Source organism: Phyllobates terribilis, unplaced genomic scaffold (assembly GCF_046119375.1).
Source record: "Phyllobates terribilis strain yellow unplaced genomic scaffold, ASM4611937v1 Scaffold_1__5_contigs__length_1240528914, whole genome shotgun sequence".
Lineage (NCBI taxonomy): Eukaryota > Metazoa > Chordata > Amphibia > Anura > Dendrobatidae > Phyllobates > Phyllobates terribilis.
The window spans coordinates 34,703,901-34,720,359 of NW_027362761.1; the positions used below are offsets into that span (position 1 = coordinate 34,703,901).

Below are 16,459 nucleotides of genomic sequence, written 5' to 3' on the forward strand. Positions count from 1 at the left end.
AACAGACAAAGCAAAGAGATACTGCTATCTTGTGAGAGCTATGTTTTTATGCCCTAATCATTGACTGACTGACACTTCTGATGAGAGTTATTTTGTGGCTGGCAATATTAGGGACACTAAAAACAGAAAAGGGTCACTAGGTCAAACAATGTATATAGTCCTGAAAACCTGACCTTTGATCCTCGAGGCCTGTTGCTTTGTGCAGTAGTATAAACCCAGAATTTACAGGCACTTTTATTTTTAATTTACAGGGCTTGATATTAAAGCGTACAGCTCTTCACTGCAGGTTGTGGTTTGGCCAGTCCAGGCAGTTGACAAGACTTTGAAACGCGTCCTGCTGTGAAAAGCTGTATGCTTTAATAAACTATCTCCACAAATTTAAAAGAACAGTGTCAGAAATTCTTTGATTTATACTGTGTCTGAAAATATGTCAGATGAGAATGTGTCTTTAAGGTATGTGCACACGTTGAGTATTTGATTGCAGAAATTTCTGCATCTCCAGGAATTTGTTGGCAGCAAAAACATGCATGTTTTTTATGCGTTTTTGTACAGCACTAAATGCTTTTTGGAGCTAAATAAAGATAGACACTCCTGTGTCAGTGTATAGCTTTGAGCTGCCGTGAGAAAGGTCACAGGAGTTCATCAGCTTATGAGCCCTGGTAAACTCACAGCATCGGCGCTTTGTGAGGATTTTCTCATGTAGCGGCGGTGCCGCAAGTAAGATCACCGGAGCTCATCAGCTGATGAACTCCTGTGACCTCTCTCACGGCAGCTTAGCGTAATACATTGCGGGATTGATTACGCTCCTGTCAGTGTGTAGCCGGCTGCCGACATCTGCTGATGTGACTGTTTTACAAATGATCCGATTGCCGTTGTACAGCATGGATTATGTGGATTATGGCGGATAAGTGAGGGATATGGTGATTTATTATTTTTTGCTCTTTTACAGGTGACATGAGCTTCGGAAATTAGGTGTTAGGTCAATATATTGTGTTTTTTAATTTTTTTTACTGAGGACAATGACTTCAGGCATTAGTTGTTAGGCGAGTAGAATGTGTGTTTTATTTTTATTTCAATATTTATTTTAACTTTTCTTTTTTCTTTACTGTGAGCACGGGTGTCTGCTGATGACATCTCCCATCATCGGTGCCTGCTCTCGCTGTTATCAGTGACTGCAAACGTAGGCTGATGGGAGTAGTAGTCTCTCATCAGCTGACGCCTGTGAGACACGGTCAATTCCTTGGTTTTTTTTGGCATGTTTTTCACCCATTGACTTCAATTGAGTCAGTCAAATACGCAGAAAATCCACTTACATTTTTATACCTGCGTATTTGACTGGCTCAATTGAAGTCAATGGGTGAAAAATGCTGCAAAAATGCACAGTGAATTGACATGCTACAGATTTAAAAGCAAAGCAATTCTTTAAAGGAAAATTGCTGATCACGTCAGAATTCTCATGGACTTTGCTGGCATAAGGATTCCCTAGCGTTTTGGGCCAGTGCCGCACAGAAAAGACGCACCAAAAACGCACAAGTGTGCACACAGCCTTAAGGTTTTAGTGTGGCCATTGGGAATTTGACAATATGGTCTTCAGACCATAAAATGTTGTGCACCCCTAAGGTAGAACGATGCTGCCCTGTCAGTCCACAACTGGGAGGTTGACACTGAATATAGGGAATACTATCAGGTGAAAAACATTATACAGCATAAGGTTTGTAGTTTTAGAAACAAGTTAGTATCTAACCGAAGTCTGTCCTTAGCACATGGGATCTCAAGATATGGAAAGATATATTTACATATGTTTAACATTTTGCAGAGGGTAAAAGTTGTTGAAGCTGTAGTGCCCAGACCGGGTGTACGAAAACAGAAGTAATGTACAATATTTCTTGCTGAGAACTTTCTCATCATTGGCAGTCTTAACCACACACGTACTGCTCCGCTGATGGCAAAGATAAGCTAAACAGGACATGTTTTGATCTCGATTGCTCTGAAGTTTTGCTTGAAATTTTCTTTTCAAGCTGCACCCAAGTTCTGATCTTTTCAGAAAGATTTAAAATAAAAAGCTAGTTCACTGATGTGAAACACCCTGCAATTATTACATGTTTACCCAGTACAATTTTCCAGGTAATGTTTTTTTTTTGTTAAACTCCTGACTTCAGTTCCTCATTGCTGAATTTATAACGAGTGGAAGTAGAAATCAGATTACAGATCAGATCACAGATTGTTAGAATAAGACATCAGTGGGTATCTATCACTGTTTTTGGCCAGTTTATTGTGCTGGTGTTGCGATTTGAATATTGAGCAGATAACAGATTTCTGAATGTGATATTATAGTTAAATTGGACCTCTCACCTCTGCTGACATGTTTGTTTTACTAGGTAAATGCCACAAAATGATGTTTCTAATACATTTGTTATAGCACCACTCCAGCGATTTTTATTTATTTCACCGCTGGATTGGTGCTACTAATATAAGTTCTCTGACCCTAATATTATACTTACCATTCGACTTCTTCACCTCCTGTCCTCATCTGCCATCTTGTGACTGCAACTTCTGACTGACCGGAAGTCAGAGGCAACAGTCACAAGCTCTCAATGTAAGTCTATCAGAGCTTTGTTCTGGCTCTTATAGACTTACTTTGAGAAGTGACCTCCAACTCGTCCAGCTAACACTGGAGCGATCCCACAGGTAACCTGCAGAAGAATGGCTGGAGTGACGCTGATAACAGAAGACGGTGACATGTAAATATATTACTAGTAGCAGGGAACTTAAATTAGTCACACCTTTCTGGTGGTGAAAAAAATGTGCTTTAAAATCAAATGCTCAAGCTGGGAAACTAATTATAATGGCGTGGAAATCCACAGAAGTCCCTTGTATGCTACATTAACTGCAATTAGTCAATAAATATATTCCACTATATGAAGTCCTCTATACAAATAGGAAATGTGGTTACAAATTTGATAAGGTATGGGGAAGCTGGTTAACAATAGCAAGATTACCAAGAGAGCTCTGCATATTTAGTTCTATCATATGCCTGCATAAGGTGTTGCTTTATGACATACTAGGGGAGAGGATGGATGGGTATGGGGACCGGTATGATTGGTGTTGTGTATATGGTTGTATGTATTGAGTGCATAGATATATAATTCCTTAGTTTAAATGATCTCCCATCTTCTTGAAGTGGCTTTAGTGGTCATTGATGATAATTATTACATAATTTGTATCATTTGTATGATTCTGATGGTTTCTATTGCTAATATTTTTATTGTTTTAAAAAAAAAAAAAAAAATTAAGCCTTCTAAAAATAAAATGAAAAACCCCTTTAAAAGGTGCCTATCATTTAAAACTATGTTTAATAATAATAATTTTGTTTATATAGCGCTAACATATGCTGCAGCGCTTTACAATTAAGCGGGGACATGTACAGACAATAAAGACAATACTAATTAACACATAGTTCACCAGTCACAGGAGGAGTGAGGGCCCTGCTCGCAAGCTTACAATCTATAAGGTTTATATGTTGTACCGGCTGCTATATGCTGCTGATCAGTGCAGTTCCGCAGACGCCCAGTAATTGGTCAAAACACCGTTCTGAAATACACAGCTCCCACAGAGCAGTGTATAGGCTCCATATTAAGTCTGTGGGTCCGTACACCACCCTGTATGGAGTCATACACTATTTTAAATGGGTACCATTTAAAGGGAATCTGTCAGCTAGGACTGCTGCGATATGATTAGGTCTGACATTTCCTGCATGACGTCAGCAATCAATTAATCAATAAAAGGAGTCAAACACTAGGGATGCAGGCCACCTGGGGAGGCAGACTTTCTTTAGGTGCTCTGGGTGGGACAAAGCACCTAATGCCTTATTTGCTTATTGATAAAATCATGAATTTTTCTCCAGAATAACGCAATGGACAGCAAATAAAAAGCTATCAATGTACAGGGTGGGCCATTTATATGGATACACCTATATTAATTGGGAATGGTTAGTGATATCAACTTTTTGTTTGTGGCACATTAGTATGTGGGAGGGGGAAAACTTTTCCAGATGGGTGGTGACCATGGCGGCCATTTTGAAGTCGGACATTTTGGATCCAACTTTATTTTTTTCAATGGAAAGAGGGTCATGTGACACATCAAACTTATTGAGAATTTCATAAGAAAAACAATGGTGTGCTTGGTTTTAACCTAGCTTTATTCTTTCATGAGTTTTTTACAAGTTTATGACCACTTATAAAATGTGTTCAAAGTGCTGCCCATTGTGTTGGATTGTCAATACAACCCTCTTCTCCCACTCTTGACACACTGATAGCAACACCGCAGAAGAAATGCTAGCACAGGCTTCCAGTATCCGTTGTTTCAGATGCTTCTCCCCTCATTGATCTAGTTAACTGACAGATCTCTTGCTATCAGAGACACCTGACAATCACCTGGAGCACCGATGGAAAAAATGTCCAGGAGCTGCACTAGACTAGTTTCATGTCTGGTTGTAGTCCTCAACCAGATCTTTTAACTATATATTTTTTTAAACTCCAGAGAGATTCACACAAAAGCATTCCTAGCTGTAATCATGCTGATCGTAGTTTGGGCAGCATGAATCTAATGACAGTTCTCTTTAAATACAGGCTATTTTTTACTCTCACTTTTATTCTTAGAAGAATCCGTTGACAAAGGGAATGTGTATAATGTACATCCTCCCCCTCATTCCTGTTAAACTTTCTAGAGCTAAGGTGCTCAGAGGAAACCACGTTCTTTTCAAAACCCTCTGACCTTTCAACTAATCAACGGCTGCCGGAATCTTATTAGCAACTGGAGGACTGTGTCCATATAGGTAACACTTGCAGTTGGGATAAATAGATGCAATAATATAGTTGGCCAAGGTAAGTCTCATGGCAAGTCAGTAGATCTACACTATATAGACAAAAGTAGGAGCTTTTATGACATGCCATTATAAATTTATAGGCATTAATATCAAATTGGTTCCCCCTAGCTTCCACGGTTCTAGGGACGTTTTCTACAATATTTTGGAATGTGTCTGGGATTTTTTTTCCCATTCCTTCAGGAGGACATTTTAGAGGTCAGAAAATAATTTTGGACTAGACAACCTGGCTCACAATCTCCATTCTAATTCATACCAGTGATGTTTGATGTGGTTGAGGGCACAGCTCTCTGTGGATGGGTCAAGTTCTTCCACACCAAACTTCAAAAGGGTCTTGCCCAAACTGTTCCCACAAAATGGGAAGCAAACAGTTGTCCAAAATGTCTTGGTATGTTGAAGCATTAAGATTTCCATTCACTAGAACTAAGGGGCCTAGGCCATCCCTTGAAGAACAACCCCATAACATTTTCTCTCCTTCACCAAACTTTACAGTTGTCACAATCTGTCACACAGAAGGATCTCCTAGCATTCAGCAAACCCAGGCTCATCCATCAGATTGCCAGATAGAGAATTATGATTGGTCACTCCACAGAACATGTTTCCTCTGCTTCAGAGTCTAGTGGTGGTGTACTTTACAACACTTCATTGGCATTGTGCTTGGTGATGCCAGGCTTGAATGCAGCTACTCAGCCATGCAGCTCCTAGTGCACAGTATTTGTGCTGATGTTAATACTAAGGGAAGTTAGGAGAACTGTAGTTATTGACTCAGGAGAGTGTTGGTGACATTTATGTACCATGTTCTTCAGCATTCTGTGACCCCACTCTATAACTTTATGTTGTCTGCCGGTTGCATGGATTTATATAGTGTGACCAAGTTGACAAGCACTTTCCAAGTGATGCTAAAATCGCTTGGAAAGCGCTGACAACCCGCATGTGGAAATGCAAGTGAAGAACGCTTCACATCCGCTTGTCCCTGGCAGGAAAACGCATGTACAATCCGCATGTACAATCCGCATGCACAACCCGCATGCACAACCCGCATGCACAACCCGCATGTACAACCCGCATGTACAACCCGCATGTGGAAATGCAAGTGAAGAACGCTTCACATCCGCTTGTCCCTGGCAGGAAAACGCATGTACAATCCGCATGTACAATCCCCATGCACAATCCGCATGCACAACCCGCATGTACAATCCGCATGTACAACCCGCATGTACAATCCGCATGTACAATCCGCATGTACAACCCGCATGTACAATCCGCATGTACAACCTGCATGTGTTTTTTTCTGCCAGGGGAGATGCAGAAACACTCAGGAAAAATCCGCAGCATTTCTGCATCGTGGGCACATAGCCTTAGACTACACTCACAGATCCGTATAAATTTTTAATATCTGTGATAAGTGGGACGTTTTTGTTTTTTTTCTCATGAGTCATCCATATTGCTTCTGTTGCGCATTTGGCTGCTTTTTTTTTCTTTTTTATCCATTGAATCTTTGAATTAAAAAGCAAATGAAGCACAGATGGAAGACTTAAATACAAAGTATGTTTTCTGAGTTTCATCCGTGTCTCACGAATCTCGATAGATTTTAATGGCCAGGTCTGATCTGCAAAACTGATGAGAATAAGACATGCTGTGAGTCTCTTCTGTACATAGTCATGTGAAATTAGAGTAATACGTTAGATTTGATTGGAACTAAATTTCAGCTACGTGTATTACTTCATAATAAACTGCAATCAGCACATCCTGTGAAGAACACATGCAGATTAATACCATCATCATGATATACTATACAGTGGGGGAAAAATGCAGATTTTGCAAGTTTTCCCACCTACAAAGAATGGAGAGGTCTGTAATTTTTTTCGTAGGTACACTTCAACTGTGAGAGACAGAATCTAAAAAGATAATCCAGAAAATTACATTGTATGATATTTAAGTAAAGCAATTGCACTTAATGCAAATATAACATTAGGTGCTTGTCATTTAGTGAGTGTAGGTGCATTAGCTTAACTTTTAAAGGCATGATGATATCCTAATTTTACCCTGACGCTCTATGACTTGCATGTACAAAATGGATCACCTTGCCTAAAATCTCCATAACTTACCGATATGTCAGAAGTATTGCAGACACAGAAGCTTTGCCCATGCGATTAACAGCAGGAGACCATTGCTGATGGATAATTGAAAGATGCACAGTTTGATTTCTTATGCGAATTGACCAGCACCCTTCATTTTTTCAGCGAGTTTGAGCCTGTCTTCTGTCAGTTCATGCAACAAGAGGCTATTTACATACAAAACTAAACTGACATATTATACGTCAAGTAACTGTGAAGCCATACAAGGGTAATCGGCTTGTGACGTCATGACTTTAGGGTTTGTGAGATCACATCTGCAGATACCTGCCAACTCACGTGTGTATCGCGCACCTGTCCTACTCTTAAGAATTCTTAATGATTCTTCAAAAAAAGCTTAAAAGGACTCTGTCACAAAGTTTTATGCCCCTTAATCTGAGAGCAGCATGATGTAGAGACCGAACCCCTGATTCTAGTGATGTGTCACACATTGGTCTGCTTGCCATGTTTTTAATACAATCCGTTTTATCACTAGATTATCACTGGAGGACTAAAAAACCTGTTGCCATGTAGTCCTCTACATTCATGTGCTCTGTATAACCCTACCCCCAAAACGGATTGCACACTGTGCATAGGCGAAAACTGCCACAGAAAGCTGCCAATCAGTGATGTGGGCAGGGTTATACAGAGCTCAACATTCAGACAACTGGTAGATCTGCAGCAGATTAGACAGTGATTTTATCAAAACTACTATAGGGAGCCAAGTAAGTGACAAATCGCAAGAATCAAGGGCTCTGCCCCTACATCATGCTGCTCTCAGACTAGTCAACAAAAACCTGGTGAGAGATTCCCTTTAATATTAGGGCAGGTGTGTAGCTGACATCATTGGCCTTCTCACCTACTGATAAGAAAGTAAGCAGAACCGGATTATCCAATTAAATCTAATTGAAATTGAGATCCTGTGTTTTAAGAAGAAATGTTTTTTTGAGTTTGATCTGTTTTGCCTTTGATTTTAATATTTTTGTTTCTGAAAATTCTGCAATTTTAGCACCAAACTCCAGATCCCTTTGCTGCCACTTTTCCAAGCTCAGGATTTTCCGAGGATCCATTTAAAAGCAAGCTTGATATGCCAGCCCTGCCCCCCAAGAGAAGTGTCCCTCCACGGCCAAAGCCTCCAAGTGGTAAGTTTGGAAAGTTATGTGTATATATCACATTTATTTTTGAAAGTATTTTTAAAATGATCTCTCAGCTTTCTGTATCCTATTTGGAAAGGAAAGCCTTATTATAGTTTGTGACCTTAAGATTTGAAGCCCAAGAGGGCTAAAAAATAACATTGTCTACAAGGTAAGAAACGATATTGCATATGGACCCTTTTAGCATTATGTTATGACAACGTTTATTGGTCTCGCATTAACTGGTTAATGACCTATGATGTCCATTTTAAGCAAAGTATGAAGCTGGATCAGGACCGGAGTCTGATTCACACTAGTCAGATGCTGGCTGTGTTACATATTGGGCATCAGCCTGTAACTACAGTGACCGGAGCATGCTCTGATCGCTGTAGTTTAACTATAAATGCTGCTGTCAATCTTTGACAGCTCCAGTTAGAGTGCACTTTGACTTCTCCCCTTCCCCATCTCTGTAACGTGAATTCAGAGGACTGATGGGTAACCATTGCAGCCGGGGGCATGCTGAAAGCCACTATAATTGTCATCTTGGTCCTTGTTGGTTCTCTATATGAGCACCGCGATTTCACTATATACTACAATACTGTCGTATTGCAATATATAGCATAAGCGATCAAACTATCGCAAGATCAAGTTCCCTAATGAACTAAAAAAATAAAGTAAAAATGAAAAAGTAAAAAAAACATGTTTTAAAAAATGTAACCACCCATCCTTTTCGTCCTTCAAAAATAAACGAATGAATATATTGAAAACCATATTTGGTAACATGATGTCCAAAATGAAATAATTAAAGGGAATCTGTCACCCCCTGGCACTTATCTTCCCTCTAATATGGGCATACAGGTGATAGAAATGTAAATCTATACCCACCTGTATGTCTCATATTAGGTCTTGTTGCTGTGAAATGTCTTTTTATTCAATCAAGTTTCTGATGCTTTCAGACTGGAGGCCCTGAAGAAAGCCCGCCTAGTGTGTGAATTACAATGTTTCTCCGCTCCCCTGCATGTAGGGAGGGGGAAATATTATAATTCACACAGGAGGGGGGATTTCTTGCGGGCTCCGGGACTGGAACATATCAGAAACTTGTATGGATAAAAAGACATTTCACAACAACAATGTTAGAACCCTCCTGTTTGTTTTTTCTATCTTGTGTTTTGCGGTCACGTGACCATCTGCCTTTACATTCCAGCTCCGCCCTCCTGGCTGTGCTGGACTTCAGTGTTTGACTGTTTCTCTAGCCAGGTGCTTCGGTGCCTTTCTCTGTCTAGTTCGCTTGGTCCTCTGGGACCTCTAGTATTTTTTGTCAGTTTGTCTTTTGTGTTCTGCAACAACTTCTGTTTAGGAGGTGTCCCATTTTTTGTCCCAGTCCTTAGTTCTTTTAGGGACCCCCTACCTTAATGCTATAGGTCTTCGTTCAGACTAGCCAAGGACTAAGGCAGCCCGCTACATCATAGGGATTCAGCTTAGTCTTACTGTAGGGACAGCTTTCCCCCATCTTTCCTTAGTGCATGTTGCAGATCATAACAAACAAGACCTCTAATATGAGGCATACAGGTAGGTATAGATTTACATTTCTATCACATGTAAGCCCATATTAGAGGTCTGGTAAGTGCCAGGGGGTGACAGGTTCCCTTTAATTGGAATGCCAAAATTGCCATTATTTAGTCACAGGATTTCCCAAAAAAACAAACAAAATAAAAAGCAATCAAATTGATATAGATGTACCACCAAATGGTATCAATAAAAACATCAGCCCAGGATGTAAAAAAACAGGTTTTCACACTGCTCCAAATTAAGCAAGCACTCATATGTCTATGTCAACGGAAAAAAAAAAGTTAATACTCCTTTTAACATGGGAAAAAAATGAAACCACAAAATTAACAATTTCTTGGTCATTAAAGTATTAAAAAAAAAGACTAAACACATCAAGCAAGTCATGCGTTTCATACATAAAATATGTTTCTGTTTTAGCCACCAGCAAATATGTGTTTTCCCTACTAGTTTCGCCTTCCGACTTGTTTAAGGGGTAAAACACTGATTTCTCTGTGCTAATATAAGTCTTTATTGCTTTTCCTGCTCCCTTTACTCTTAATGGGCTATTGATTTAAAACCCTCTGAGAGATTAAGTGTGGGCAGCTTTAAAATACAGGTACAAATATATAGTGACACTTTAAAGCTTCCATAAAAAACTAAAGTGAAGTAAAAACAATCCTCGTTTCACACATACCTACAATTATAACATATATGTATGAAATATAAAAGTATGAAGGGGACCTGTTCAAATAATTTTACTATCTCATTTATTCCTATCTGTATGTGTCTATGCAGGGGCGGACACAGACTGTAGTGGGCCCCTGTGCAAGAAATTTTTGGGGGCCCCCCCCCTGCGCTTCATAAGGCAACAAAGTTATGTAAACATAACCCCCCCATGTGCAGTTCTCATCCCCCCCATGTGCAGCTCACCCCCCCGATGCATCTCTCATCCCCCCCCGATGCATCTCTCATCCCCCCCCGATGCATCTCTCACCCCCCCGATGCATCTCTCATCCCCCCCCGTGCATCTCTCACCCCCCCCATGTGCATCTCTCACCCCCCCATGTGCATCTCTCACCCCCCCATGTGCATCTCTCACCCCCCCATGTGCATCTCTCACCCCCCCATGTGCATCTCTCACCCCCCCATGTGCATCTCTCACCCCCCCATGTGCATCTCTCACCCCCCCATGTGCATCTCTCACCCCCCCATGTGCATCTCTCACCCCCCATGTGCATCTCTCACCCCCCCATGTGCATCTCTCACCCCCCCCATGTGCATCTCTCATCCCTCCCCATGTGCATCTCTCACCCCCCCATGTGCATCTCTCACCCCCCCCCCCATGTGCATCTCTCATTCCCCCCACTCCTAGTTAATTAATTGTATTTAAGAAAAATAAAACTTGTTATACTTACCCCCATGCGATCCCTGCAGAATCCTGGCGCTCGTCCACGTCGCTGCCACCAGGCTCTCCTGACGTTCGGCCATGTGACGGTGCCACATACATAGCCAACAGCTTTTGTTTTGGCCAAAAGATTTTTAAAGCCGCCACCACGATAAGGTAGACTCTTCTGGCCGGGCCCTACTCTAACCTATTAAAATTTTCTTAAAATATCCAATACTCTTTTTAGATATATTTTTATTTAGTTTTCTTTAAGGGAATGTGTCATATACATTTTTTTTTAAATGACCAATAATACCACATACAGGGAATACCGCCACACCATGACCAGACCACATATTACCACAACATAGTGACCGAATAATACCACACAGAAGGGAGAAAAACTGCCACACCATGACCAGACCACATATTACCACCACATTACTAATATTACCACCACATTACTAATATTACCATAAGTGTCATTATACACGGGAGCTCTATACATGGTATGTATAATGTAAGTGTCCAGGTAATCTAGTGATCACCAGTGACATTATACACAGGAGCTCTGTATATAGTGTCAGTGTACAGGTAATACAGTGATCACCAGTGACATTATACACAGGAGCTCTGTATATAGTGTACAGGTAATACAGGGATCACCAGTGACATTATACACAGGAGCTCTGTATATAGTGTACAGGTAATACAGGGATCACCAGTGACATTATACACAGGAGCTCTGTATATATTGTCAGTGTACAGGTAATACAGCGATCACCAGTGACATTATACACAGGAGCTCTGTATATAGTGTCAGTGTACAGGTAATACAGTGATCACCAGTGACATTATACACAGGAGCTCTGTATATAGTGTACAGGTAATACAGGGATCACCAGTGACATTATACACAGGAGCTCTGTATATAGTGTACAGGTAATACAGGGATCACCAGTGACATTATACACAGGAGCTCTGTTTATATTGTCAGTGTACAGGTAATACAGTGATCACCAGTGACATTATACACAGGAGCTCTGTATATAGTGTCAGTGTACAGGTAATACAGTGATCACCAGTGACATTATACACAGGAGCTCTGTATATAGTGTATAGGTAATACAGTGATCACCAGTGACATTATACACAGGAGCCCGGTACATAGTATATAGTGTAAGTGTACATGTAATGCACTGACTCACTGGTGACGTCTCTAGGTGAAGTCCTTCAGCTACGCTTTTCTCCTTCATCCAGCACAGACCGCCATCACGTCTTCCAGCCAGGGCTCGTCTCTGCATAAAATAACACAGTTATCTAGAGCACATTCCCCAACTTCTACATTACGCAGCTGAATACAGACGTGCATCCACCATCAATATATGGTTAGTTATTATGCAACCTACCATTCCAAATATAAATTGTAATCCACCACGGTGCCCCCATTAACTGTAAATAGGCACTTAATATATAATTTAATTAGAACCTCTACTCTATACTTCCTGCTCCCCGCATTCATTATTTACATGCACCCCCTGCCCCAATTCATTATATCATGTCCGTGCTCTCCCCACCCCATCGTCATTTATCATTTACTCTCCCCCACCCCACATTCATTATGTGCAGCTCATTATCCCCCTACTCCTAATTCCCCCATGTGCAGCTCATTTTCTCCCAATTCCCCCATGTGCAGCTCTCACCCCCCCATGAGCAGCTCTCACCACCCCCCCATGTGCACATCTCTCATCCCCCTCCCCCACATGTGCCCCTCTCTCATCCCCCTCCCCCACATGTGCCCCTCTCTCATCCCCCCCATGTGCAGCTCTCACCACCCCCCCATGTGCCCCTCTCTCATCCCCCTCCCCCACATGTGCCCCTCTCTCATCCCCCTCCCCCACATGTGCCCCGCTCTCACCCCCCTCCCCCACATGTGCCCCTCTCTCATCCTCCCATGTGCATCTCTCATCCCCCCCACATGTGCACCTCTCTCACCCCCCTCCCCCACATGTGCACCTCTCTCATCCCCCTCCCCCACATGTGCACCTCTCTCATCCCCCCCATGTGCATCTCTTATCTCCCCCCCCATGTGCATCTCTTATCCCCCTCCCCCATGTGCATCTCTTATCCCCCTCCCCCATGTGCATCTCTAATCTCCCCTCCCCATGTGCATCTCTTATCTCCCCCCCATGTGCATCTCTTATCTCCCCCCCATGTGCATCTCTTATCTCCCCCCCATGTGCATCTCTTACCCCCTCCCCACATGTGCACCTCTCTCATCCCCCCCACCCCATGTGCATCTTTTATCATCCCCCCCCCCACGTGCACCTCTCTCATCCCCCCTCCCCCCACATGCACCTCTCTCATCCCCCTCCCCCCACATGTGCACCTCTCTCATCCCCCTCCCCCCACATGTGCACCTCTCTCATCCCCCCCACCCCATGTGCATCTTTTATCATCTCCCCCCCCCCCCCCCATGTGCATCTCTTATCACACACACACCTCCCATTCCCCCCACTCCTAGTAAATTGTATTTTGAAAAAAACAAAACTTGTTATACTTACCCCCATGCAATCCCTGCAGAATCCTGGCGCTCGTCCAAATCGCTGACACCAGGTTCTCCTGACTTCCGGCCATGTGACGGCGCCGTCACATGACCGGAAATCAGGGGAATCATGAAGGCGCTGCCGCAGGAGCGCAGCGCAGCGCTGAGATGTCCCGGGCCCGGCGCTTAGCATGGGGCCGGGGGCCCCATGAGGAGAGAGACTCACAAGAGGGGGCCCCCAACGGGGCTCCAAGGGGGCCCCTACCGGCTGGGCCCCACACTGGAGTCAGGGCAGACATGCCCTGATGGCGGCCCTGCTGGAGGCTGGAGGGGCCCCCGTTCAATGAACCGGCTGCACGGGCGGTAGTTCCGCCCCTGTGTCTACGTCTATCTATTTATAGTTTTATGATTGAGTGGAGACACAAGTCCATGAAGTTCAACGTATAGCCTAACATATTGATCCAGATGAAGGAAAAAGCCCCATGAGGCAGATGCTAATTGCCGCATATTAGGGGAAAAATTCATTCCTGACTCCACATATTGCAGTCAGACTAGTTCTTTGGATCAACATCTCATCACAAAATCTGATGCCTATATTTTTCAAGAAAGTCATCCATGCCCTCCTTGTACTTTTATAGTGAATCAACCATTACAACACCATGTAGCAGAGAGTTCCATGGTCTCAATGCTCTTACCGTAAAGAATCTTCATCTGTGATGATGACTAAACTTTACCTTTAGATGTGGAGGATGTCCCCTTGTCCCTATCACAGGTCTAGGTGTAAAAAGATCATTAGAAAGATCTCTGTGCCGTTCCTTCATATATTTATACATTATAGTAAGATCGCCTCTAAGCCTTTGTTTTTCCAAACCAAATAACCCTAAAGTTGATAACCTGATTTGGTAGTCCATCCTTTCCGCTTGTCCTTTTTAACTGTTTACTAATGAAACGATTTAGATCAATCTCAATATTCAGGTAATGGGGAAAGATTATTTTTATATAGTAATATATTGATCGTTCAGTTGTGCTACATTTTTACATTCTCGTAGCTTTTAGATCTTTTAGATTTCATTCATGACGGGTAAGAAAACGAGCCGGCGCACTACTAATTCTTTTTCTTTAACCCATTACTGGCATCCACATTACATGTACAGCACAAGTCAGGAGCGGGTGTACGGAGCGGGCTCAAGGTTGAGCTTGCCTCATACCTGACAGGTAATGGCTGTATGTTACAGCCAGGACCTACCTCTAACAGCAACAGGTGGAGCTGAGCTCCACCTGCGACTATTAACCTGTTAAATGCTGCTGTTAAGTGGCATTAACAGCGCGCCGGTATGGTGGGACATCATTCTTAGCTCCCATTGTCGGGGTCTGTTGAAGATCTCCGTGCTTATCATTACGGAGTTACCTTGAAACACAGCCTGTAACTGGGCTTTAAAGGAGACTGATTTTTACTATGTGCAGCAATACTGTGGAACTGCTATGCACGGTTCAATTGATCAGGCTCAGGTCCCCTAAGGAGACTAATAAATACAGTGAAAAGATTAAAAAAAAAAAAAAAAAAAAATCTAAACGTTCAAATCACTCCCTTTTTTTCCCCATTAAAAATAAAGATAATAAAATAAATGGCAAAAAGACGTGCTATCGTTGCGACCAGAAAAGTCCTAACTATGAAAATATAAGAATAATTAATTTGATCTTTAAACACTGTAAAAAAAAAAAAGGCATTTTTACCTTAAAAATGCTGTAAGAAACTATCAAAATATCATATCTGTTGTCTCGCTCTGCAAAAAATAAGCCCTCACACAGCTTTATCGACCAAAAAGTGAAAACATTACAGGTCTCGGAAAATGGCGACACAATCAAAAAAAATTATTTTTTTCATCAATGAAATAAAAAAACTGGACCGGTTTGCTATCACCGTAATCATACTTATGAGGAGAATCATATTGGCAGGTCATTTTTACCATACAATGTACGCCGTTAAAATAATTCCCAAAAAGCAATGTCAGAATTAAGGTTTTTTTCACAATTTCACTGTTCTTGGAATTTCTTTCCCGTTTCCAATTTATTGCATGGTAAAATTCAGGGCTGTGGAGTCGGTAAGCAAACTTCCAACTCCTCAATTTCCATGACACAGACTCCGGCTCCCTCATACATGGCTCATGTGTAAGTGGTAAATTTACTGTAGCACAGATTCATCTCAGCTAAAAGTCTAGACCCTTAGATCAGGAATAGGACAGACATTTATAGGACATTTCATAACTTTCCCAAATTCTTATGAAAAAATATTCAAACTGCATTGAATTACCGTACCCAATTTATTATATATTGTCTGAGTTGGTCCATTTTATACCGACTCCGACTGCGCGAAAATGGACACCGACTCCAACTCCACAGCCCTGGTAAAATTAATGGTGTTAATCAAAAGTACATGTCATCCCACAAAAAAACAAGCCCTCATATATTTGAGTGGACAGAAAAAAATATTATGGCTCTTCAAAAAGGGGAGGAGAAAATGAAAAAAAAAATATTAGGGAAATTGTCTATGTCAGGAAGGAGTTAATGATCATGTTAGAAATACATGATTTAGGGTTCAGCTTATTAGCCCCTTCTTGACCTTAGGCGTACTCAGTACATCCTGGTTGGGAAGTGCTTCCTGACCTTAGACGTACTGAGTACGTCCAGGTGATATTGCGCGCACAAGGCCTGTGCTCTCGATCGCCGCCGGGTGTCGGCTGACTCTGACAGCTGACACCCAGCAATTTAACCCCCTAAATGCGGCGATCGCAGCATTTAGCTGGCAGGCAGAGGGAGGAAGCCCAGGCACTAGCAAGTTAGTTAGAACATGCG

At 42.1% G+C, this 16,459-nt stretch overlaps 1 protein-coding gene across 2 annotated transcripts in view; it reads left to right on the top strand.

Annotated features, from left to right (window-relative positions):
• EPS15L1 (epidermal growth factor receptor pathway substrate 15 like 1) overlaps window positions 1-16,459 on the top strand; it is a 280,928-nt gene that overhangs the window by 199,830 nt on the left and 64,639 nt on the right. For both annotated transcript variants that reach the window (XM_073660720.1, XM_073660721.1), the window contains one exon: window positions 8,006-8,138. In XM_073660720.1, coding sequence (XP_073516821.1) covers window positions 8,006-8,138 — 133 coding nt within the window. The remainder of the gene's footprint in view (window positions 1-8,005; window positions 8,139-16,459) is intronic.